Source organism: Panthera pardus, unplaced genomic scaffold (assembly GCF_024362965.1).
Source record: "Panthera pardus isolate Hobbes unplaced genomic scaffold, ASM2436296v1 HiC_scaffold_22, whole genome shotgun sequence".
In the NCBI taxonomy this organism is placed as follows: Eukaryota; Metazoa; Chordata; class Mammalia; order Carnivora; family Felidae; genus Panthera; species Panthera pardus.
Window position 1 is genome coordinate 20,573,348 of NW_026526788.1, and position 26,628 is coordinate 20,599,975.

The 26,628-nt window shown below is 37.6% G+C and overlaps 1 protein-coding gene across 3 annotated transcripts in view; it reads right to left on the reverse strand.

Annotated features, from left to right (window-relative positions):
* The window catches only part of FAM13C (family with sequence similarity 13 member C), a 173,868-nt gene that overhangs the window by 4,176 nt on the left and 143,064 nt on the right, over positions 1–26,628 (reverse strand). For 2 of the 3 annotated variants that reach the window (XM_019436081.2, XM_019436078.2), the window contains 5 exons: positions 12,130–12,211; positions 10,297–10,508; positions 4,233–4,328; positions 2,525–2,724; positions 817–918 (listed from right to left, as the gene is read on the reverse strand). In XM_019436081.2, coding sequence (XP_019291626.1) covers positions 817–918; positions 2,525–2,724; positions 4,233–4,328; positions 10,297–10,508; positions 12,130–12,211 — 692 coding nt within the window. The remainder of the gene's footprint in view (positions 1–816; positions 919–2,524; positions 2,725–4,232; positions 4,329–10,296; positions 10,509–12,129; positions 12,212–26,628) is intronic. The other variant, XM_019436080.2, reaches the window with a different exon arrangement.

Genomic DNA, 26,628 nt, shown 5'->3' on the forward strand with positions numbered 1-26,628 from the left:
ATACCTTCCCAAAGTATTCCAGGAAGTCCAGTCATTTCATCGTACAACCATGGAAACAGGCTGAGGATAGGCAAATGATTTTTCTTCTTTCTCTTACATAGATCAATAATCCTTAATCTCATGATATATGTACATACATACACACACATAATCCTTAATCTCATAATTTTATATATATATATATATATATGCATGCACATATATAATACATATATATATATATATAGTACATATAAAAGTTATATATACATTGACAATATAGCCAAATTTAGAGGAAACTGATGGAGTGCATATGGAGACTTGGGTTGACAAAAATAGACAACTAGAGGATACAGCTAAACATTTATTTAAAGGATGGAGAGAATAGCTATGAACTTTTGACCAAATCCTGAAAATAAATAATTAAGGATAGATCCTAAAGTTTAAAAGATGTATTTAAAGCAAAGGAAGAATTAATGAAGTAGGGAATAATTTGTGAAACTAATCAAGAACAAATAAATTATATGGGTTAAAAAATCAAATAGATTTCTTAAAGTTTTAGATAAATTCAATAATTATAAAGAGATTTATAAGGCAAAGTTAGGAATTTTTGGAATTCATCTTTATTTTTTTAAAGGCTTATGTCATACTTGATGGCTACAGCCTCCCATAAAACATACCTAATAATGGCACTATTAGAATGTTGCATTAGATCTCAGTCACTATTGAAATTATTTATATCTTTTATAAATTCACGTTCCTGCTAAAAACTCCAGCTCATTCTTAATGATAGTTCCCTAGGAAATACTTGCTTAAAAAAATCTTTGCCCAACTTACCTTCCCGTTTGTTTAAAAAATTGTTCTTCAAATTCTCTTAAGGCTTTCCGAAGTCTCTTCTTGTCAGCCCTAGTTTCTCGGAGATGGTCAAGAAGTACAGGCCTATACCAAGTAAAATATGGATTTGCCATTACTAAACTCTGGCATAATTGAGACATCATAAAATGATTTATCTATTCAGCAAATCATACTATGATACAGAAGGGTTCTGCCTAAAAGTATCTTTTGAATAAATATAGTACATGTAGAACCTAATCATAGGGAAGCACATAAGCAGAGAATGAAAACAATGTCATAGGAGAAGAGAAAGAACAAAAGGAGAAAGGAGAGGAGAAAAAAGGCAAGCTGACTGAGTGACTAAGTCCATTACAAAATGTGGTTAGGGTGAGGCACCTGTCTAGCTCAGTCAGTAGAGCATGTGACTCTTGATCTCAGGGTTGTAAATTCAAGCCCCGCATTGGGTGTAGAGATTACTTAAAAATAAAATCTTAAAAAAAAAAATGAAGTGTGATGAGGGTAATGACCATATGAATGGATGAGGGAAAAGGAGACATTTTAAAAGAATACTCACTGGTATTTGGTGATAGACTAGACTTAAGAGGCACAAGAGGAAGAGAGTTTAAAACAAGTTCCATCCTTAATGTAGAGTATGGGGAAAATGGCAAAAACCTTGGGAATGAAATTAGACCCAAAGTGAAGATAGAGTTACACTGAAAATTCTACTCACTTCATTCTACTAAGACAAAGCATATACTTTTAGAGCAGGAATTTTTATCTAGGGAACTTGTGCATGGTTTCAGAGACTGAACGCCCTGAAATTATATATTGACATTAAAAAAATATTCTAACACCCCTCAAAAGCTGCTTAAGAACCAAACAACCAACAAATAAATGAAGGAAAGGAAAGAGAGGAGAGAAAAAAGAAAGAAAACAAGAGCGGAAGGAAGATGGATTTTCTGCTTCCAAATGGGTTACTTCTCTGAGCCAAAGTTGTGGTACCAACTGATTCTACAAACACACTAAAATCCCAATTTACAACTTAGTCCTTAGTCTCACCTCATATATGTGGGTGGGTTCTATACCTATCTTGAGGTATACACTCACCACACTGTAATACATGTTAAAGGAAATCTCATAATCTGGCCTATAACATACAAACCAAAGAAGGTGAAATGATGAAGAGAAATGCCAACTACTAAATAATGGTAATGATAACAATAATGATAATACTAATGAAAATACAAATAGCTCCTGAAGGGCCATTAGGAGAAAAAGGGCAGCTCATTTACTGAAACCCAAGGTGATTCCCAGGCTAGAGAAACCATCTTATCTAAAGGCCCTGACAAATGTTGAACCACATGGGACCCCAATTCCTTTTGGTCTAGCATTTTCAAAAGCCAGCTCTGCTTCACACACTGCTAAGAATTAGACTGGTGCCAGAACCTGCTGAAAAGGTATGCAACTAGAGGAAATTGAACATTAACATTTTTGGCATCTTTAGGACCTTATTGAGAGTGTTGGTTCCTCATGGCTTTGTCTTCTCAATTCTCCAATAAAGAGAACAACCAGATTATGCTTTTAGGCTGCTCTCTGGTAGGTTGCATTTTTTAGAGAATCTAACAGCTCTTGTGAATTTTGTAGGCACATGTAAGGTATCTCAGACTATAAAGAGTTAAAAAGAAACTCCATATTTAAGATTCACACTCACATAGTGGCCTCATGTAAATTGGACATGGATAGGGCTGGTTGTTTGGTTTCTTTTTTTTCATCTGACAGCAGGACCCTAATAGGTTCCGTCTCATTAGAGAAGGTGAGGTGGTCGCCAATAGGCAGGTGAGATGCTGGATCTGGCAGAGAAGGTTGCTGGCTTCCCTGTGGACAGTCTTCATCAGAGTCTTCTTCCTCCTGCTTATCACAAGCAGAGTTAAATAAAGTCACAAAAATGCTAAGTGACTCTTGAAGCAAAAACAGGAAGAGGAACCATAAATAGACACCATGAAAAGAGTAGGTGATCCCTGTACCACTGAAAACCCAGAAGGAAACAAACAAGAGTGACTCTTCCTCAGTTGTATCAAAAAACTTACAGAAGTTAATGATCAAAGAAGCACCCCATCCCCACCCACTGCTGGGCTAAAATGCTCAGCAAGTTCGTCTTTTTGCTGGACCAAAGAAGGCACAGAATCTAGGATATGGTCCCATTCTTGGCTGCACTGCCTACTAGTTCCTCCCTTTCACTCAGACCTGGACCCCAGCTTCACAACAGTTACATGGGTTAGGATGAAATGGACTTCAGACACCTTTTGTTATTCAGAAATACCCCAAATCAGATCCTGGTGTGGGCCACATTCAGATATAGAGGATAGTCAGAAAATTGACAAATTCAGGGAAGAGCTCTATGAAGGCCAAAGCAAAATGGAGTTCTGCTAATACTTACCACAACCAAAAGAATTTTTTGCAAGGAAATCTGAAAATCATACCCCATTTTAAACCATGCTTCTTTAATAGGAACATTTTAGAGATTATGAATCACTGTTGTGTTTGTCTTGAAAATTGTGAAATTATAAATGTAGTCCAGTATACTTAAATGTATATTTGTTAATGTTTATTCCTTTTTATACTGATATCTTGAGCAAGTGACTGTTTTAATATTAATGGAGTAGGATTTGTGGTGCCTTTCTAGTTCTGTATTCCCATAAATCATTCTTTATTAAAAACAGTCTAGCTCAATTTTAGTAGCCATGTTTTCTATTGAAATAAATCTTATGTCTTATTCAGTGATGGTCAAATGGTACCAAAAACAAATGTTGCATTTGTATCAAGGAACATGTAGTCAATTTTCTTATTAAAGAAGAAAAATTAACACACGGAATAGAAAGACTCTGTGTGGTTTAGCTGTGTTGTAAATTAGATGATGAAATTGAAATTCATCAGTTGTTCTCCTCATCCAAGAAATTAAAGCAAATATTAAAACTGGCTTCAAAAATGCAATTGCTGGGCACCTGGGTGGCTCAGTTGATTAAGTGTCTAACTCTTGATTTCAACTCAGTTCATGTTCTCATGTTTTGTGAGTTTGAGCCCCACATTGGACTCTATGCTTACAGTGCAGAGCCTACTTGGGATTCTCTCTCTTCCCCTCTCTTACCACCCCTCCCATGTGTGCTCTCTCACAAAATAAACTAAAAAATGCAGTTGCTATACATTCCTGTTTCATAATAGTTTTAATTATCATCCACCTGTTAAGTATGATATTTGGCTCAAAGGAGACCACATTTCTACTGTGTGAAATAACAACTGACCTTTTTAGCAGCATATACTGCCAAAAAGGCTTCTTTATAACTGTCATAGTGCTGCCTCCCTACTTAAACAATACCAAGCACAAGTACAGGTTTCTAGTTAATGCAAGCATCCTGACTTACAATTGTTGGAATAAGGGAAGGTGTTGACAAGATTTGCTTGATAATTCTGTATCGGTCATAAAGAGGCTTTATGAGGTTCTTGTCTTGCTTAGCTACCTGAAAAACATGAAATTAATTATTGTTCCTTTCTCAGGCAAGAATGAAAGCATGTCAGTATTTTTAGCAGGCAAAAAAAAAAAAAAAAACAAAAACAAAAAAAAAAAAACAACAGTTTTGAAGCCTCAAAGTAAGGGATTAATAATACTATAATGCAACAGTAATTAGAAAAAGGGAAGACAATTATAAGATACTGTTTAAAGCACATGCCAATTTTCTTCCAGCAAAAGTTTCTTAAAGGATAGGTCCAAGTTTAGAAAGATGTTTTTAAAGCTTCTGAAGGAATCCTAAATATGTAATGGTAAGAAGCCTGTCATTTTACTTCTTCATTCTTAAAAAACAATATGTAGACCTATTGATTTTTCTTCTGAAACATGTATTTTATATGGATCTTCATGATTATATTCACAAACACAAACTTTGTACGGGTCTTCATCACAAGCTTGGAGTATATACTAGGTTACTGGCTAGCTCTGCCACAAACTATTTTTGATATGACAATTAACTTATTTGAATCCTTATCTTACCTGTACAATAAGGAGGTTGGAATTACAAAGTTCCTTCCAACTGAAAGATTTCATAAACTCTTGATCCAAATATGTATTCTCCTAAGCACTATTTTTAACAGGTCACACTGCGCATAAAAATTTAAATAGCTTCCTATTTATCTATCAATCCTCTATTTACCTACCCACCACCACTATAATCCTTCTCTCCATCCAAAGTGACCATCCAAAATGACCAAACCTCTGCTTGCCTTGGTTTTCCTCCCTTCTAATTTGCTATATGTTTACTACACACAATTTTTTCACTCTGGTCAGATGGTTCTCACTAAGCGACTAGCAGGAAGGAAACAGGAGAAATAGCACAGAGCAAATTACCCAGGTATCTTTTGTCAAAGTACACATACCCAAGGTGCTCTCTGGATCTCTGCCTTCCAGATCCCACAAAGGGATCCTGAAGGAAAAGAACATGACTTAAGTATGTGTATTTTTCAAACTTCCTAGTTATTCACATGTTACCCTACCCCTGTCCCAGTTGAGAACCGTTCTGGCCCACATTTAGCTCCCTTTTCTCTGAACTTTTCTATCTGATTATCTGGGCCTTAACTATGTACTGTGTTTCAGATTTGTCTGCCCAAATGAGTTAGAAGTTTCTTGAGGACAAAAATTATATCAGATATTTTAAAAAATTCTCACAGTACTCAACACATCCCCATTCCCTGCTATAAATATATCAACTCAGGTTTAAAAACAAAAGTACCCTAATTTTTAACAATCTTCATACAAATTCCATAGGCTATAACCTAAGAACTTTCATTTTCAGTAGAAAGATAGATCACCTCTCTCTGTAGAAGCCATTTAAGTATTGGTTAAGTAACCACAAGACCCTTTCGTTTTCCAGCCTAATAATTTCTTAAATATTTTCTTAGTCGTGATACATCTTGCCATGAAAAAAACAAACCTTTTATCTATCTTATGGGGTTTTAATAGGTAATAAAGAAAAAAATCTCAATCCAAGTTCAGAAAACATGAACAATGTTTTTTATTCAGTATCTCATTGGGACTTATATTTCATAGAAAGCAACTTCAGAAAAATGATGCATTTAACTATTATTAGCATCTCTGTACAGCAGTTTGATTTTTGTAATTTTATTTATTTTTACTAAATTCTTTGGATTCTAGAAAAGCTAAATTTTGTCCTAAAAGAGGAAAATAGTGACCAAAGAGCAGCTTAGGATAATAAATGCCATTATAGAAGAATATCATCCAAAGATGCCAGATGAAAATCAGGGTCCATGTACAATGTATGCACTCATCTTTCACTCTGATTAGTTGATTTTACTCTTAGAATAATTACCAAAGCAATCCCTTGTATATGCTTTATATAGAAACTCCAAAAGCACACATAAAACATTAGCCGCAAACATTACCTGCTTGGGGATGGGAGACCTCTAGAGCTAGCAGATGGAGTGGCAAAGAATCTATTTAATGTGTGGCCATTTGTATTTTCTTTTGAACTATGTGAGATAGTATTACCAATTTTAAAAATTGTTTTATTATTTAAAATGACAAGTAGGCAAAATAACTTGATGGGATCTTACTTTTTTGTGCCCTTTACTTTTAAGTTGCCCTCTCTGCAAGGTATAACAACCAGTGGGTATAACAACCTACTAATCACTATATTTTCATTTTATTTTTTAAAATAAAATGAGTTATATATATTTTTAAAAACCTGCTTTCCTCCTCAAAGATGCTGCAGTTAGTGAAGGGCCAGAAGTAACTGCCATTACTCATCCAGTTAGTAAGTTGTGCCATGCACCTGATACCACCTACAGTTCTGGGAAAGGGCAATAAAATGGGTATAACATGCCAGCACCAATTCAGGATTTTTACAAGAAATGGACATAAATAGGCACCACAGTCAGATCTCAGGGATGACTCATTCACTTACAGTGCTCAATTTGTGCCATGCACCTGATACCACCCTACAGTTCTGAGAAAGGGCAATAAAATGGGTATGATGTGCCAGGACCAATTCAAGATTCTCACAAGAAATGGACATAAATAGGCACCACAGTCATACCTAAGGGATGATTCATCACTTACAGTGCTCAGTGAATAGATACCCTGTGACCCAGAAGTTATTACCTCCAAAAATCATCTATAAATAAAAGAGGAAGAAAATTACCCTATAGCAGTATCTGAACTGACAAGGCAATGCTGTGGGATTTATCAGCTTTAGTATGGACTCTGACTAAACACCAAATGTAAAAATTTCATAAAGTTCTCTCTAGAAAAGAAATAATTCTTCATCTTGGAAATTTTAATATTTACAGTATTTTCAACAGTAAAGCAAGGACCCCAGATGAAAATAATCTGTCAATTTGAGTGTAAAGAAATAGAACCTAATCAGATAATCTCAAGTGCTAATGAGTTCACTGAGGATCCAGGAATAATATAGCTACTGTGGAAATTTGCAATCCTCCCTTGGCTGCTTCTGTGGTTTTTGGACTCTCCTGTAGGAACCACCTGATAGCTGACTAGCCACTATCAGGTTTGCTATTTTAACTCCCCCCCCTCCCCCAGGAACAATACTACAGCTTTAGATATTGAGAGCTACATATTCCACTACAGATGCTTTCTATTTAAAGGGCCTCACTTTAGCCTACTGCAGAGATGCTAGCTTTATCTGAAGGGGCTTCTGACACTTATTATACAGTTTAACAGATACTTCATTTAAAATAATAGAAATAAATTGCCATTTAAGCAAAGATAACTTCCAAACAACTCAAATATGTTTCTCTGATCTTTAGACTCTCTGTGCATGTGCCTATTAGACTTAGATGTCTCAGTAGGGTGACCAACCATCCCCATTTTTCCAGGATGGGGCATTTTGAAAGACGTGAAATTTTTAGCATCCAGGAAAATCCAAGGAAACCAGGGATGGTTGGTCACTGTATTCCTCAAAAATATTAAAGTGAACGTGTTAAAAACAGAACCTCTTAATTTTTCACTCTCATCCTGAATCTGTTCCTTCTGTAGTTTTCCCTATCTCAGTAAATGGACCTGTCACCATCTTGGATTCTTCCTTTCCTTCCCTCCTACCATCCAATGATTCAGCACATCCTTTTGATTATACATCCAAAATATACTTTGAGTATGTCTATTTCTTTCCGTCCCCAAGGCTTTCATGCTAGTCCAAACTACCCATTTCATCTTTCTCTATCCAGAATTTTCCCCTGTGATTTGTTCTCCATGCAGCAATCACAAAGATCTTTTAGGGGCACCTGGGTGGCTCAGTCCGTTAAGTGTTCAACTTCAGCTCAGGTCATGATCTCACAGTTCATGAGTTCAAGCCCCCCGTCGGGTTCTGTGCTGATAGCTGAGACTGGAGCCTGCTTCAGATTCTGTCACACACACACACACACACACACACACCCCTCTCTCTGCCCTTCCCCTGCTCTCTCTCTCTCTCTAAGAATAAATATTTTTAAAAATTTCAGAAGTATCTTTTAAATGTAAATCACACCATGTCACTTTCCTGCTTTCAACGACTCAACAGTTTTCCAATACTTTAGGTAGTAACTTAAAAGGTAATATGTCAGGGGCCCCAGCCTGACTTTCTGACATCTCTTGCCATCCTGTGCTCTAGCCCTCAGACCCAAGAATTCTAAGTACACACAATCTCTTCCCTCAAGGCCTTCATATTGGCAGTTCCATCTGCCTAAAATGATTTTTGCTGCTCTCTTGGCCTGCTGATTCTTCATTAAATGTCACCTATTGGCCTTCCTAGTCACATTATATAAAGTAGAAAGCATACCCATTATTTTCTATACTATCTAATTCTTTGCACACTACTTATCAAAATCTTTAATAATTTTACTTATTGAGCTGTTTATTTGTTGTTGTATCCCAATTTTCAGAATTACATGAGTTTCATGAGGGCAGTAACCCTCATAGCTTCTCTATCTTATTATATCCAATATGTATCATACCTCACAACACATTGTTGTGCCTATTATGGCACTCAAATATTTTTTCAAATTAATGATTGCCCACCAGTCACCAGGCATCTTTCCTTATTGTCACAATAATTACGTAAGTAGGTATTATCTGTATTTTATAGATGAGTAAATTGAATCTCAGAGAACTAATTCACTTACTAAGTATACATAGCTAGAAAGTGGCTTATTGAAGCATTGAGTCCTGATCTAAGTCTACTCTACCAATCCTAACTCATCCCTCACTGCCCTAATCAAGTAGAACATAGAATTAGGTGTGTGTGTGTGTGTGTGTGTGTGTGTGTGTGTTACCCACTTATCCGCTGGCTATCATAAAAATCCAGAATCTTTGGTGGGGTGGAATGAGTTGGCCAAGTGGATAAAAACCTATTCACTTCTTACAACATAGAATTGTTTTTTTTTAATCTAAAAGTATTTCATAAAAATAGAGGTGGCCAAGGGCCCATTTCTGCTTGTACATCACAAGTCTCCATGTAAAGAACAAGTCCAGGGGCATATGGTGAGCCTTTTGGGATTTGGCATATGTTGTCACCTATGATTAAGACCATATAATGTGCAATAGAACAGGTAAAGTCACCATTCTTATCAATAATACTTGATTCCAAAGTTAAATATGTTAGTTCGTTCATTCATCTGTCCATTCATTCAGCAAACATTTATTCAATACCTACTATGTACAGACACTGTAGGATCATGAGCTACAAATAGCTATTCTACTCAAGAGGTCTAAAGTATAAAATGAGAGATAGAAAATGTCATACAGCATAGTTAGGGCTATGATATGCAAGCTACAACTCTTACTCAAGAAATTAAAGGCAATCATACCACTTTTAGAGTTGATACAGAAAGGACTACAAGGAAGGTTCCTGGTCATAAATGAAATGTAAGCATAGATGTGCAGGATGAGAAGATGTGCAGGATGTGAAATCTTTCACAAAGATTTCAAAACTAAGATGTCTAAAGACTTCACTCTAAAGACTAAAACTGAGGTCTTTAGACATCTTTTTACCTAACACTCTCTTAAAAAGCCTACCTATCTATCTTATAAGATACTAAACCATTTTCCTTACTATGTATACCTCATCCCAGCTGCATTATTTTTTAAATAAAATATATGGTAAAATGGGATTGTAATACTAGTCTTGGGTTAATTTGCTAATTTATTGGGGGAATAATGGAGAAAGTAGATATGATACACCCTAATATCTTTGCTATTTGCTTCCTACCAGCATGCAATAGTATAACTTCCAGAATAACATTCTGGAATTAAGTGGCAACACCTATAGGTCATGGTCAATAACTTGCTAGGTCACCTGACTGAAATTCAGAACCAGTCTCCTAAAGATGTTTATGTAGTGCCAAGTGCTCGTACAAATTGGTCAAAACCATAATCTCTCTGGAATCCTATTGAATGTTGGGACCTGTGAGGATATGGTGAGGTACCTTAGAATCCTCCTGAGCAGGAAGTTGCTCTGTCTTCTCCTTTAGGCATGTCAGCACAGTATCAGGAGTGTCCTCTCCAGAGGAGCTTGGCTCAGGGCCCACAGCTTCTGGCTTCCCATTCTCTCTGGGGACTGCAGGTTGCTCACAGGACAGGTTTCTAGGTAGGTCTTTGGGAGCACTCCCTTGTTCTTCTGACAATTTCAGCTTTAGTTCTAAGAGAAATGCCATGAGTTACCATGAGCAAGGAGGACTCACTGGGCTTAAGAGCAGAGAGCCTTTCAGAAATTCCCACCACTGATGTGAAGTCAGTGGAAATGGACACTATTGCTGATAGCTTTCCACAGGGCAAGGGCAGCCTTAATAACTAGAACAAACAGCATATCTCCTACTCAGGTGTGAAAACAAAGGGCTCTAGAGACTGGGATCTTATGGAAGTTGAGGGTTATGTGTAGAAGTAAGTCAGTGGTTTAAATTTCAGAGGATGAGATCTAGAGGAAGATGGTACCAGGCCCTCAAATATTTCATCCAATACCTACCACAACACCTGGAATTCTATACTCACTGGTTCATTTACTTGAGTTTTGAAAGTTTTGTGTCATTAAGAGCCCCTGTGTAAATGCAAGCACTTCTGTAAGGCTTTACACATGCAGACATCTGAGGAAATACAGGAGGGATAGGATATGAGAGATGGGAGTGCAGTCCCAACTTGACAATTTTGTCTAATGTCATCTTTTAAAATCCAGGATTCACCATTATTGCAATGTGTTTTTATATAAACCTAAATAACAAAGTAAAAAAGCAACTTGGGAATTATCATGGAATTAAATTTCAGAATATGCTAAAGGTGGCCACTTATATTGATTTCTCAATTACAGAGCTCATTTTCTTTGTTTGGTGTTTGTTTTTTAGTTATACTCTGGTGTGATGTTTAAACATTGCATATTTTATAAACCTGCAACATCATTACAGTTTAATACCACTGAATTCAGATTCCCTTCCAGTTCCTTATCACCTTTGGAAAATTTACAAATTTGGAAAAATTTCCACATCTAAGTATTAAAATAAGAATGTGGAAAGAGAAGGAAAATTAATTTTTTTATAATTTTTTAAAGTTTATTTTGAGAGAGAGAGAGAGAGAGAGAGAGAATCCCAAGCAGGCTCTGCATTGTCAGCACAGAACTGGATGTGGGGTTCAGACTCATGAAATGTGATATCATGACCTGAGCCAAAGTCAGATGCTTAACCGACTGAGCCAGCCACCCAGGCACCCCAGAGGAGGCAAATAAATTTTTATTGGTAAATACCATAGTCCTTTTAAATGGATTTTAGAGTTAATTAACACTCATATCATCATCATAATCTCCAGAGAAAGAAGAAAGAAGAACACTGGATTAGGAGGTAAGAGCTCTGAGTTTTATATCTAGCGCACTACCTCCCAGCTACATAAATTGTCTCTATCTCTGGACATAAATGTCTTCATATGTACAATGCGTTATGCGGAGTAAATGATTGTTCAGGCCTTTTTCTAACATCCAAGAATCCAGTAACCTAGGGGGAAGTTAATACTCCACGTGTTGAAATGTTCCTGGCACTGAAGTGAATCATTTCTCTTTGGAGTCTGGAGTTCTTCAATCTCTTTGTAAGGAGAATTATTAGATGGGGCCAAATAATGAAAGGGACCCAGGACCATTTATTTCAAAATGGAGCCTCCAATCTACGTGAGAGATGAGGTTAAAGAGGGCACAGGTGGAAAAGAATAAAAAATACCTTGGAGCAAATTATCTATTTTAACTGCTTCCTTTATGGAAAAAGAGACTCTTGGCTGGAACTTACCTTTAAGTTGTTTACGACCTTTAGCCAAATCATTCATCCATTTCAGGACTTCAGGATTAGAAGTCTTGTCACCATGTGAAGGCTACAAAGGAGGGGAAAGTGTGGGTGGAAGGGAGGGAGGGAGGGAAAGAAAGGTAAGAAAGGAAAATCAAAATTTTTAGACAGCCAAGACACACAGAGATGGTTCAGAAACATAAATCTGGGAGAGAAATTCATGTATGACAACTTCCAGATGATAGAGTTAGTTCTGAAAAACAAAGCAAACATTCTTGAACTCCTCCACACTTTTGTCCTTTCCATGGGCATTGTTCCTAAACATGCCTGGTCACTCATCACTTTTCATATAGCCTGTCCATGCCAGTGTCCCCTACAGTCTGAACATCAATCACCCTGTGGTCCACTCACACCCCACATGTGGTTGCTAGGCCATTCTTCATATCAGCGCAAATGACTGCACTGATACAAACCAGTGCTTACTCCCTTGCCTGTACTTACAAACAAGGTTTATGACCACAACTTGTCTGGTTTATACTAACAAACTCGAAGATTTCCTATCAGTCATTTCCACCAAGCTCAAGAAAGGAGACCCCAGGATGTCTAACACCCGACAATAGTCTGGGAAATCAGTACTTCAGGGGGATACCCAGATTTCTAATCATCTCACTGTTTATACACTCAATATCCTACTAGGCTAGCACTAAAGTCAAACTTAATTATATGTGTCTGACCTTGGTCAAATTACTTAGCCTCAGTTTCATCTGCCAAATGAGGATTACACCAACATCTGCCTCATAGGGTTGCTGTGAGGGATAAATTAGTTGATGTATGTAAAACAGTGAAAGTAGTTACTGGAATATGCTATACCCTACAGGTGTGTTAGCTATAATTACAAATGTTATTATTATTATTATTACTGGTGGTGACAATAGTAATAGTGTTACTATCAGACTTTCATGGGAATTCTGGATATGTTTTCACCAACAAACATACATGTAGGGGTATGTATCTCTTGCCAAGTAGCTAATCAAAGTTGGATGTGGCAATAAAAATTATTTTTGATTTTGGAAGGAAATGATTCTGTTAATACAAATCATTCACTTTGATTTCTGGGTTTCTTCTCAGAGCATGAAAGTGGATTTTCTACAGGAGAGAAACTAGGAAAGAAAGATAGACATACTTAGTCTCCATCCCCATAGATCAGTGAGATCATTCTTAAACAAATCAGAGCCACCTGATAACTTCAATGCAGACTCAAGAAAATTAATGGTTACTTTAAATTGAATATATACAAGACTATATAGGAATGTTTACAATGACTTGATCATAATTATAATATTGCTAGAAATACGTACATTGATAAGTAAATATGTACATTGGCTAAGTCTAGGGGCTGTGCCATATTTTTTTTAAAGCATCCACTAAGTCTGTATAACGTTAGCAAGTTTCTGGTGAGAGAAAGGCATCGGGAAAGAAATGTGTCTCTCCTAGGTTCAAAGGAAAAAACAGTGCTTGTTTTGACATAGTCATCAAATGTACATGGGAAAATAAATATATTAATAGTGAAACACAAGGCACAGTTCTGTCACTTCTAGAGTGATGTAAAAACCACATATGTCTGAATCAAGATGGAAACGATTGAAGGAAAACAACAGTGTTTTTTTCCTACGGGAGCTCAGATGGGATAGCATAGATGCTTTCTATGAGTGAAGGCCTGGTTTCAGTACCTTGGACAGTGACACAAGGACACACCTCCCAAACAGCTTAGCCTGGTGCTACCCATGATGTGCTAGGATGATGCACTGTACCTCTTCCCTGATACACAGATTAGTATGCTGGCTTTGGGTAACAGCCTGGTTATATGGACAGCCAATGTTTTACATTTAGTTTCACAAAATCCTCACAGAGTTCTACCCTCTGATCTGTAAACACATCTTATTCACCTGGAAAACATCTTTGTCACTGGATATGCTCTACACAGTTACCACCTTTCAAGTTAGTTAATTCGAGTTAGTTAACATATAGTGTAGACTTGACTTCAGGAATAGAACCCAGTGACTCATCTCTTACATATGACACCCAGTGCTCACCCCAAAAAGTGCCCTCCTTAATGCCCATCACCCATTTAACACACTCCCTGGCCCCAATCATCTTTTGAAGTAATGTTAAGAACAAAAGCCTAAAACCCTAGAAACAAGGACTACTAAAGAAATGAGCTCTCACTACTGCAAACAGGACGTAGGAAAAATTTAAGGCTGATTTTTTCTTCTGACAAAATATTTTAAAGCCTGGAATCATTTTCTGAAATGATTTTTTTTATTTCTTTACTCCTGGGGGAGCTTTCAAAAGAGGTTAAATCAAGCTCACAAGGACGGCAGCTTTAAAATCGCATGGAAAGTTTTCATTAACAAGCTGTGGATCTTCAAGCCTTCTAACTTATAAATTGAAATACTTCAGTTTAATAGACCCAAGAGGCTATAAGCCCAGAAATTACAGTGTATATTTTGTTCAATGCAACTAAAATGGGATCTCCAAGGCACATGACTGAGGGTATCACTGGACCAAATCTGTGCTCTATCAAACACAGTTCAAAAGACACTTTGGAAAGAGATCTGATTAGGAATAAAAAGACCTGAGTTTCCTGGCTAGGTCAATTCTTTGCTGTGTGATCCTGGGGAAGTTACTTCCCTTCTCTGAGCCTGTTCCTTCAAAGGTCAAATGAGAAATAAGACTGGCTGATCCCTTCTAATTCTAACATTCTCTAATTTCACAAATAGTGAACATCTGGCTGAAATAGCCTTTTCTAAGTCCATGAGTCTAATGATAGTTAAATGTGAAATTAATTGTAGAAATAAACAGGGTTTGGATAGGAATATAAAATGGTCACATTCAACATAGAAGGAAAGATGCATGTTGTACCAGGGCATCAGACTAACATGGAGGCCGAGCAAGAGCTCAGACTAAAATATTAGCTGTGGGTGCTATTAATTCCACAGTACGCATGACAGGAAGGAAAGCCTTACACACAGCAACCAAATAAAGCCCAATGACATGTCAAACCTCTAACCACAGCCTGGCACCTTGACAGGAAGGGTGAGGGGAAGCTCTGTTCCCTGAGACATCAAAGGTTCTGATTACATCAGAGACTTTTGTACACACTGAAGCAGTGGTGACCATGACGCCCTCCTCTACTATTCCCAAATGCATTCATCCGCATTTGTGATGTTGAAGTGTGTTGTGTGAGCATGTGCCTGCACCAGCTCTAAAACTTCTCTAGCCAAAAACAGGAGGTACCAGGAGAAATTCTATTAAAATGCCTGCTGGGTGGCTCTTACAATAGAAAGAAGTAATCCAGAGTCCTGTGGCTGCAGGCTGAAAAATTTAGTGAAGAATTAATGTGTCAAATGCTTCTCCCTCTTTGGACAAGGCAGGGACTGTCAGGGGATAGCCTGGTCGAATATCACTAAAATAGATTAAAAATGTAATAATATCTAGGACCACTTACTTCCCTTGTGTGAAACACTGTGATAAGCATTATATTACAGTATAATATTCACTCATCTAATACAAACTTAAGAAGTCACTACTAATATTAACTCTACTGCACAGATGGATAAACGGAGACTCAGAAAGATAAAATAACAAGTCCAAAGTCACAGAGTTCCTAACTGGCTGTGCCAGATTCAAATCCAGATCAGTCTGATTTAAGAATTTCCAGGTGTATGGCAGGCTGACAGCCTGGACACAGACACAGTGTAGAAGTGGGGAATGGACAGAAGAAGACTGAGACAAAGGAGGGATCCTTGATTGCTTGTTGGGTAGGTGAGAACACAAAGTTCCTGTGCCTGAAACTAGGAAGCTGGGTGATGCCATTTTCACCTCTCCTGCACGTTCACCTACATGCACATGCACACATATACCACAACAATCCATCCTAGTAAGCTAAGCACTGCCACCTAGTGGAGAACAGAGCCATTACACCAAGCCACGCCCAACTCCGCCCTCCAAGCACATGCCCTAGAGAACCACAAGTTTCTCCATTTTCTTAGTGTACAGACTATAGAGTGCTTCATTGTTTGAGTTCTAGGGGAAACTGGATGTAACTTCATTCGAGTTTCACTCTGTTTGCTGGTTCATCTATTTTTTTTTATTTCTTTTATTTTCTTTTTCTCCTTTCATTTATTTTTCTTGGATACAGAAAAAGAAAATTTTATTTTTTTCTTTTTATTTTATTTTTAAAAAATTTTTAACATTTATTTATTTTTGAGAGACAGAGAGAGACAGAGTGTGAGTTGGGGAGGGGCAGAGAGAAAAGGAGACACATAATCTGAAGCAGACTCCAGGCTCTGAGCTGTCAGCACAGAGCCCAACTTGGGGCTCAGACTCACAGACTGCAAGATCATGACCTGAGCTGAAGTTGGATGCTTAACCCACTGAGCCACCCAGGCGCCCATAGTTTCCTTTAAAATTTTTTTTTAATTCTTTTTACTATGTTTTTTATTTTTTTCTAAGTATTTTATTCTATTTCACTTTCTTCATTACATTTTATTCTATTTTATTCTATACATATTTTTAATTTTTAAACTTTCTTACTTTTTTTCTTTTTCTTTCTTTTTCTTTTCTTTCCCTTTTTTCTCTATTCTATCAGGTTTCAACAACCAGACCAAAACTCACCTAGACAGAGGATCTAGCTTCTTTTATTTGATTTTCTGTGTTGTTTTTAATTTTTTTTACTTTTTATTTTATTTAAGTTATCCTTTTTCTTCCTCCAAAATGGCAAAATGAAGGAATTCACCCCAAAAGAAAGAACACAAAGAAATGACAGCCAGGGGCTTAATCAACACAGATATAAGCAAGATGTCTGAACTGGAATTTAGAGTCACAATAATAAGAATATTAGCTGGAGTTGAAAAAAGCATAGAATCTCTTTCTGAATAGATAAAAGAAGTAAAATCTAGTCAGTATGAAACTTAAAATGCTATAACCAAGAGGAAATATTGAATGGATGCAACAGTGGCAAGGATGGATGAAGAGAGCAGCAAATCAGTGATAAGAGAAGACAAATTATGGAGAATAATGAATCAGAAAAAAAGAGAGTAACTAAGGTAAAAGAGCATGGTACAAGAATTAGATAACTCAGTGACTTATTAAGAAGGAATAACATCTGAATCATAGGAGTCCAAGAAGATGAAGAGAGAGAAAAAGGGGTAGAAGGTTTATGTCAGCAAATTATTCTGGAAAATTTTCCTACTCTGGGGAAAGACATAGATATCAAAATCCAGGAAGCACAGAGAACTCCCAATAGATTCAACAAAAACTGACCATCAACAAGGCATATCATAGTCAAATTCACAAAATACACAAACAAGGAAAGAATTATGAAAGCAGCAATGGGGAAAAAAAAGTCCTTACCCTATAAGGGAAGACAGAACAGGGTTGCAGCAGACCTATCCACAGGAACCTGGCAGGCCAAAAAGAAGTGGCAGGATATATTCAACGTGCGGGATTGGAAAAATATGCAGCTAAGAACTCTTTATCCAGAAAGGCTGTCGTTCAAAACTGAAGGAGAGATAAAGAGATTCCTGACAAACAAAAACTAAAGGAGTTCATGACCACGAAACCATTCCTGCAAGAAATTTGAAGGGGGACTCTCTGAGTGGAAAAAAGAAGAAACAAAACAAAAAAGACCAAAGGCAACAAAGACTAGAAAGGACCAGAGAACACCACCAGAAACTCCAACTCTATAGGCAACACATTGGCACTATATTCATATCTTTCAGTACTTACTCTAAATGTTAATGGACTAAATGCTCCAATCAAAAGACGTAGGGTAACAGAATGGATAAGAAAACAAGATTGATCTATATGCTGTTTACAAGAGACCCACTTTAGACCTAAAGACACCTTCAGATTGAAAGTCAGGGGATGGAGAAACATCTACCATGCTAATGGTCACCAAAAGAAAGCTGGAGCAGCCATAATTATATCATACAATCTAGATTTTAGAATAAAGGATGTAACAAGAGATGAATAGGGCATTATATCATAATTAAGGGGTCTATCCATAAAGAAGATCTAACAATTGTAAACTTTTATGCCCCAACGTGGAGGTTCTCAAATATATATCAATTAATCACAAACATAAAGAAACTCATTGATAATAATACCATAATATTAGGGGATTTCACCACCCCACTTACAGCAATGGACAGATCATCTAAGCATAAAATCAACAAGGAAACAATGGCTTTAACTGACACACTGGACTGGATGGTTAACAGATATATTCAGAACATTTCATTCTAAAGCACCAGAATGCACATTTTTCTCAACTGCACATAGAACATTCTCCAGAATAGATCACATACTGGGACACATATCAGCCTTCAACAAGTACAAACAGATTGAGATGACACTGAATATTTTCATACCACAATGCTATGAAACTCAAAATCAACCACAAGAAAAAATTTGGAAAGACAATGAATACTTGGAGATGAAAGAACATTCTACTAAAGAATTAATGAGTTAACTAAGAAGTTAAAGAGGAAATTAAGAAGTAAATGGAAACCAATGAAAATGATAACATGACAGCCCAAAACCTCTGGGATGCAGGAAAGACAGTCATAAGAGGGAAGTATATAGCAATCCAGGCCTTCCTAATGAAGAAAGAAAAGTCTCAGGTACACAACCTAAGCATACACCTTAAAGAGCTTGAAAAATAACAGCAAATAAAGCCCAAATCCAGCAGAAGACAGGAAATAATAAAGATTAGAGCATAAATCAGTGCTATCAAAATTAAAATAATAATAATAATAATAATAATAATAATAATAATAAAGGAGTAGAACAGATCAATGAAACCAGGAGCTGGTTCTTTCAAAGAATTAACAAAATTGAAAACCCCTAGTCAGATTGATCAAAAAGAAAAAAAAAAAAAAGGACCCAAAATAAATAAAATCAAGAATGAAAGAGGAGAGATCATAACCACCACTGCATAAAAACAAATAATAAGAGAATATTATGAGAAATTATGTCAACAAATAGGGCAATCTGGAAGAAATGGACAAATTCCTAGAAACATATATTACCAAAACTGAAACATGAAGAAACAGAAAATGTGAACAGACCCATAACCAGTAAAGAAATTTAATTAGTCATCAAAATCTCCCAACAAACAACAAACAAGGGTCCAGGGCCAGATGGCTTTCCAGAGGAATTGTACCAAACTTTTAAAGAAGAGTTAATAGGGGAAAATGACAGTGTAGGAGGACGCTGGGCTCACCACGTCCTGCGGATCACTTAGATTCCGCCCACACCTGCCTAAATAACCCAGAAAATCACCAGAAGACTAGCAGAATGGATTCTCCAGAGCCAAGCATATACGGTCCACGGAAGAGGGTAGGAAGGGTGGAGAGGCGGTGTGCGCTACACGGACTGGAGGGAGGGAGCCGGGATGGAGGGGCAGTCCGCTGGCAAAGCAGAGGCCCCGAGTCTGGCTTGCAAAAATGGAGGGGGCGGACGGAGTGTGTTCTGACAGCAAGTGGGACTTAACATCTGGAATGTTATAAGTTAACAGATCTGCTCATGAACGGGAGGGCTGAAGGACAACGGGAGGGAGAGTTGTTGAGCCACAGACAACAGAGCGCAGCTTGGCGGGGAACAAAGGTGCTCACCAGCGCTATCTCCCTCATCCATCCCCCAGCCCAAATCCCAAAGGGAACCAGTTCCTGTCAGGGAACTTGCTTGCACCTAGAAAACACCCAATGCTGTGCTTCTGCGGATCCATCCCTCTGGAGGGTCTGACTCCCTCCCGGTGCCACAGGGCCCCTCCCGACCAGATCACCAAGGAAAAGCAAACTGAGCCTGCCCCTCCTGCCCCTGTGCACCTTGCCGATCCACCCCAGCTAATACGCCAGATTCCCAGCACCACAAGCCTGGCAGTGTGCAAGTAGCCCAGACGGGACACGCCACCCCACAGTGAATCCCGCCCCTACAAGAGGGAAAGAGAAGGTAGGCACCAGTCTGACTGTGGCCCCAGCGGTGAGCTGGGAGCAGACATCAGGTCTGACTGCAGCCCCGCCCACCAACGTGAGTTATTCAAGACAGCACAGGGGAAGTGCCCTGCCGTTCCACACCACTCCAGGGACTATCCAAAATGACCAAACAGAAGAATTCCCCTTAAAAAAACCTCCAGCAAATAACGACAGCTAATGAACTGATCAAAAACGATTTAAACAATATAAACAGAAAGTGAAGTTAGAATAATAGTCATAAAATTAATTGCTGGGCTTGAAAACAGTATAAAGGACAGCGGAGAATCTATTGCTACAGAGATCAAGGGACTAAGGAACAGCCACAAGGAGCTGAAAAGCGCTTTAAAAGAAATGCAAAATAAAATGGAAACGACAACAGCTCGGATTGAAGAGGCAGAGGAGAGAATAGGTGAACTAGAAGATAAAATTATGGAAAAAGAAGAAGCTGAGAAAAAGAGAGATAAAATAATCCAAGAGTATGAGGGGAAAATTAGAAAACTAAGTGATGCACTAAGAGAAATAATCTACCCATAATTGGTATTCCAGAGGAGGAAGAGAGAGGGAAAGGTGCTGAAGGGGTACTTGAAGAAATCATAGCTGAGAACTTCCCTGAACTGGGGAAGGAAAAAGGCATTGAAATCCAAGAGGCACAGAGAACTCCCTTCAGACGTAACTTGAATCAATCTTCTGCATGATATATCATAGTCAAACTGGCAAAATACAAGGATAAAGAGAAAATTCTGAAAACAGCGAGGGATAAATGTGCTCTAAGATATAAAGGGAGACCTATAAGAATTGTGACAGATCTCTCTACTGAAACTCGGCAGGGCAGAAAGGAATGGCAGGAAATCTTCAATGTGATGAACAGAAAAAATATGCAGCCGAGAATCCTTTATCCAGCAAGTCTGTCATTTAGAATAGAAGGAGAGATAAAGGTCTTCCCAAACAAACAAAAACTGAAGGAATTCATCACCACTAAACCAGCCCTACAAGAGATCCTAAGGAGAATCCTGTGAGACAAAGTACCAGAGACATCACTACAACCATGAAACCTATAGACATCACAATGACTCTAAACCCATATCTTTCTATAATAACACTGAATGTAAATGGACTAAATGCACCAACCAAAAGACATAGGGTATCAGAATGGATAAAAAAACAGGACCCATCTATTTGCTGTCTACAAGAGACTCATTTTAGATCTGAGGACACCTTCAGATTGAAAGTGAGGGGATGGAGAACTATTTATCATGCTACTAGAGGTCAAAAGAAAGCTGGAGTAGCCATACTTATATCAGACAAACTAGACCTTAAATTAAAGGCTGTAACAAGAGATAAAGAAGGACATTATATAATAATTACAGGGTCTATCCATCAAGAAGAACTAAAAATTATAAATGTCTATGTGCCGAATACAGGAGCCCCCAAATATATGAAACAATTACTCACAAACATAAACAACCTTATTGACAAGAATGTGGTATTGCAGGGGACTTTAACACCCCACTTACAGAAATGGATAGATCATCTAGACACATTGTCAATAAAGAAACAAGGGCCCTGGATGATATATTGGATCAGATGGACTTGACAGATATATTTAGAATTCTGCATCCCAAAGCAACAGAATATACTTTCTTCTCAAGTGCACATGGAACATTCTCCAAGATAGATCACATACTGGGTCACAAAACAGCCCTTTATAAGTATACAAGAATTGAAATTATACCATGCATACTTTCAGTCCACAATGCCATGAAGCTTGAAATCAACCACAGGAAAAAGTCTGGAAAACCTCCAAAAGCATGGAGGTTAAAGAATACCCTACTAACAAATGAGTGGGTCAACCAGGCAATTAGAGAAGAAATTAACAAATATATGGAAACAAACAAAAAAGAAAATACAACAATCCAAATGCTTTGGAATGCAGCAAAGGCAGTCCTGAGAGGAAAATACATTGCAATCCAGGCCTATCTCCAGAAACAAGAAAAATCCCAAATACAAAAACTAACAGCACACCTAAAGGAAATAGAAGCAAAGCAGCAAAGACACCGCAAACCCAGCAGAAGAAGAGAAATAATAAAGAGCAGAGTAGAAATAAACAATATAGAATCTAAAAACACTGTAGAGCAGATCAATGAAACCAAGAGTTGGTTTTTTGAAAAAATAAACAAAATTGACAAACCTCTAGCCAGGCTTCTCAAAAAGAAAAGGGAGATGACCCAAATAGATAAAATCATGAATGAAAATGGAATTATTATAACCAACCCCTCAGAGATACAAGCAATTATCAGGGAATACTATGAAAAATTGTGTGCCAACAAATTGGACAACCTGGAAGAAATGGACAAATTCCTAAGCTCCCACACACTTCCAAAACTCAATCAGGAGGAAATAGAAAGCTTGAACAGACCCATAACCAGCGAAGAAATTGAATCGGTTATCAAAAATCTCCCAACAAATAAGAGTCCAGGACCAGATGGCTTCCCAGGGGAGTTCTACCAGACATTTAAAGCAGAGATAATACCTATCCTTCTCAAGCTATTCCAAGAAATAGAAAGGGAAGGAAAACTTCCAGACTCATTCTATGAAGCCAGTATTACTTTGATTCCTAAACCAGGCAGAGACCCAGTAAAAAAAGAGAACTACAGGCCAATATCTCTGATGAATATGGATGTAAAAATTCTCAATAAGATAGTAGCAAATTGAATTCAACAGCATATAAAAAGAATGATTCACCATGACCAAGTGGGATTCATTCCTGGGATGCAGGGCTAGTTCAACATTTGCAAATCAATCAACGTGATACATCACATTAATAAAAGAAAAGATAAGAACCATATGATCCTGTCAATCGATGCAGAAAAGGCATTTGACAAAATTCAGCACTCTTTCTGAATAAAAACCCTCGAGAAAGTTGGGATTGAAGGAACATACTTAAACATCATAAAAGCCATTTATGAAAAGCCCACAGCTAATATCATCCTCAGTGGGGAAAAACTGAGAGCTTTCCCCCTGAGATCAGGAACACGACAGGAATGTCCATTCTCACTGCTGTTCTTTAACATAGTGTTGGAAGTGCTAGCATCAGCAATCAGACAACAAAAGGAAATCAAAGGCATCCAAATTGGCAAAGATGAAGTCAAGCTTTCGCTTTTTGCAGATGACATGATATTATACATGGAAAATCTGATAGACTCCACCAAAAGTCTGCTAGAACTGATACATGAATTCAGCAAAGTGGCAGGATACAAAATCAATGTACAGAAATCAGTTGCATTCTTATACACTAACAATGAAGGAACAGAAAGACGAATAAAGAAACTGATCCCATTCACAATTGCACCAAGAAGCATAAAACACCTAGGAATAAACCTAACCAAAGATGTAAAAGATCTGTATGCTGAAAACTATAGAAAGCTTATGAAGGTAATTGAAGAAGATATAAAGAAATGGAAAGACATTCCGTGCTCATGGATTGGAAGAATAAATATTGTCAAAATGTCAATACTACCCAGAGCTATCTACACATTCAATGCAATCCCAATCAAAATTGCACCAGCATTCTTCTCGAAACTAGAACAAGCAATCCTAAAATTCATATGGAACCACAAAAGGCCCCGAATAGCCAAAGTAATTTTGAAGAAGAAGACCAAAGCAGGAGGCATCACAATCCCAGACTTTAGCCTCTACTACAAAGCTGTCATCATCAAGACAGCATGGTATTGGCACAAAAACAGACACATAGACCAATGGAATAGAATAGAAACCCCAGAAATAGACCCACAAATGTATGGCCAACTCATCTTTGACAAAGCAGGAAAGAACATCCAATGGAAAAAAGACAGTCTCTTTAACAAATGGTGCTGGGAGAACTGGACAGCAACATGCAGAAGGTTGCAACTAGACCACTTTCTCACACCATTCACAAAAATAAACTCAAAATGGATAAAGGACCTGAATGTGGGACAGGAAACCATCAAAACACTAGAGGAGAAAGCAGGAAAAGACCTCTCTGACCTCAGCCGTAGCTATCTCTTACTCGACACATCCCCAAAGGCAAGGGAATTAAAAGCAAAAGTGAATTACTGGGACCTTATAAAGGTAAAAAGCTTCTGCACAGCAAAGGAAACAACCAACAAAACTAAAAGGCAACCAATGGAATGGGAAAAGACATTTGTAAATGACATATCGGACAAAGGGCTAGTATCCAAAATCTATAAAGAGCTCACCAAACTCCACACCCAAAAAACAAATAACCCAGTGAAGAAATGGGCAGAAAACATGAATAGACACTTGTCTAAAGAAGACATCCGGATGGCCAACAGGCACATGAAAAGATGCTCAACGTCGCTCCTCATCAGGGAATTACCAATCAAAACTACACTCAGATATCACCTCACGCCAGTCAGAGTGGCCAAAATGAACAAATCAGGAGACTATAGATGCTGGAGATGATGTGGAGAAATGGGAATCCTCTTGCACTGTTGGTGGGAATGCAAACTGGTGCAGCCACTCTGGAAAACAGTGTGGAGTTTCCTTAAAAAATTAATAATAGACCTACCCTATGACCCAGCAATAGCACTGCTAGGAAATTACTCAAAGGATACAGGAGTACTGATGCATAGGGGCACTTGTGCCCCAATGTTTATAGCAGCACTCTCAACAAGAGCCAAATTGTGGAAAGAGCCTAAATGTCCATCAACTGATGAATGGATAAAGAAATTGTGGTTTATACACACAATGGAGTACTACGTGGCAATGAAAAAGAATGAAATATGGCCCTTTGTAGCAACGTGGATGGAACTGGAGAGTGTGATGCTAAGTGAAATAAGCCATACAGAGAAAGACAGATAGCATATGTTTTCACTGTTATGTGGATCCTGAGAAACTTAACAGAAACCATGGGGGAGGGGAAGGAAAAATAAAAGAGGTTAGAGTGGGAGACAGCCAAAGCATAAGAGAGTCTTAAAAACTGAGAACAAACTGAGGGTTGATGGTGGGTGGGAGGGAGGGGGTGTAGGTGATGGGCATTGAAGAGGGCACCTTTTGGTTTGAGCACTGGGTGTTGTATGGAAACCAATTTAACAATAAATTTCATATATTAAAAAATAAATAAATAAAATAAAATAAAAACAAAAAAAAAATAAAGAAGAGTTAATATCTATTCTTTTGAAGCTGTTGCAAAAATAGAAATGGAAGGAAATCTTCCAAACTCATTCTATGAGGTCAGCATTACCTTGATTCCAAAACCAGACAAAGACCCCACTAAAAAGGAGATCTACAGACCAATTTCCCTGATGAATATTGACACAAAAATCCTCAACAAGTTACTAACCAACAGGATCCAAGAATACATTAAAAAAATATTCATCATGATCAAGTGGATTTATTTCTGGGATGCAAGCCTTGTTTAATATGTGCAATTAAATCAATTTGATACATCACATTAATAATAATAGTAACACATTAAAGAATAAGAACTATACGATCCTCTCAATACATGGAGAGAAAGCATTTAACAAAATACATCATCCTTTCTTGATAAAAAAAAAAAATCAAGAAAGTAGGGATAGAAAGATCATACCTTAAGATCATAAAAACCATATATGAAAGACCCACCACGAAAATCATCCTCAATAGGGAAAACTGAGAGTTTTCTCCCTAAGGTCAGGAACACGACAAGGATATCCACTCTCACCACTATTACTCAACATAGTGTTAGAAGCCCTAGCCTCAGCAGTCAGACAACACAAAGAAATAAAAGGCATCCAAATCAGCAAGGAGGAAGCCAAACTCTGAGTCTTCGCAGATGACATGATACTCTATATGGAAAACCCAAAAGATTCTACCAAAAAACTGCTAGAACTGATCCATGAATTCAGCAAAGTTGCTGGATATAAAATCAATGTACAGATATCAATTTCATTTCTATATACCAATAATGAAGCAGCAGAAAGAGAAATCAAGGAATTTATCCCATTTACAATTGCACCAAAAACCGTAAAACACCTAGGAATAAACCTAACCAAAGAGGTGAAAAATCTATACACTGAAAACTATAGAAAGCTTATAAAAGAAATCAAAGAACACACACACACACACACACACACACACACACACACACACGGAAAAGTATTCCATGCTCATGGATTGGAAGAAAAAATATTGTTAAAATGTCAATACTACCCAAAGTAATCTATATCTTCAATGCAATCCCTATCAAAATAGCACCAGCATTCTTCACAGAGCTAGAATAAACAATTCTAAAATTTGTATGGAACCAGAAAGACTCCGAATAGCTAAAGTAATCCTGAAAAAGAAAACCAAAGCTGGAGGCATCACAATTCCAGGCTTTAAGATGTATTACAAAGCTCTAATCATCAAGACAGTGTGGCCCTGGCACAAAACCAGACACATAGATCAATGGAACAGAATAGAGAACCCAGAAATTGACCAACAA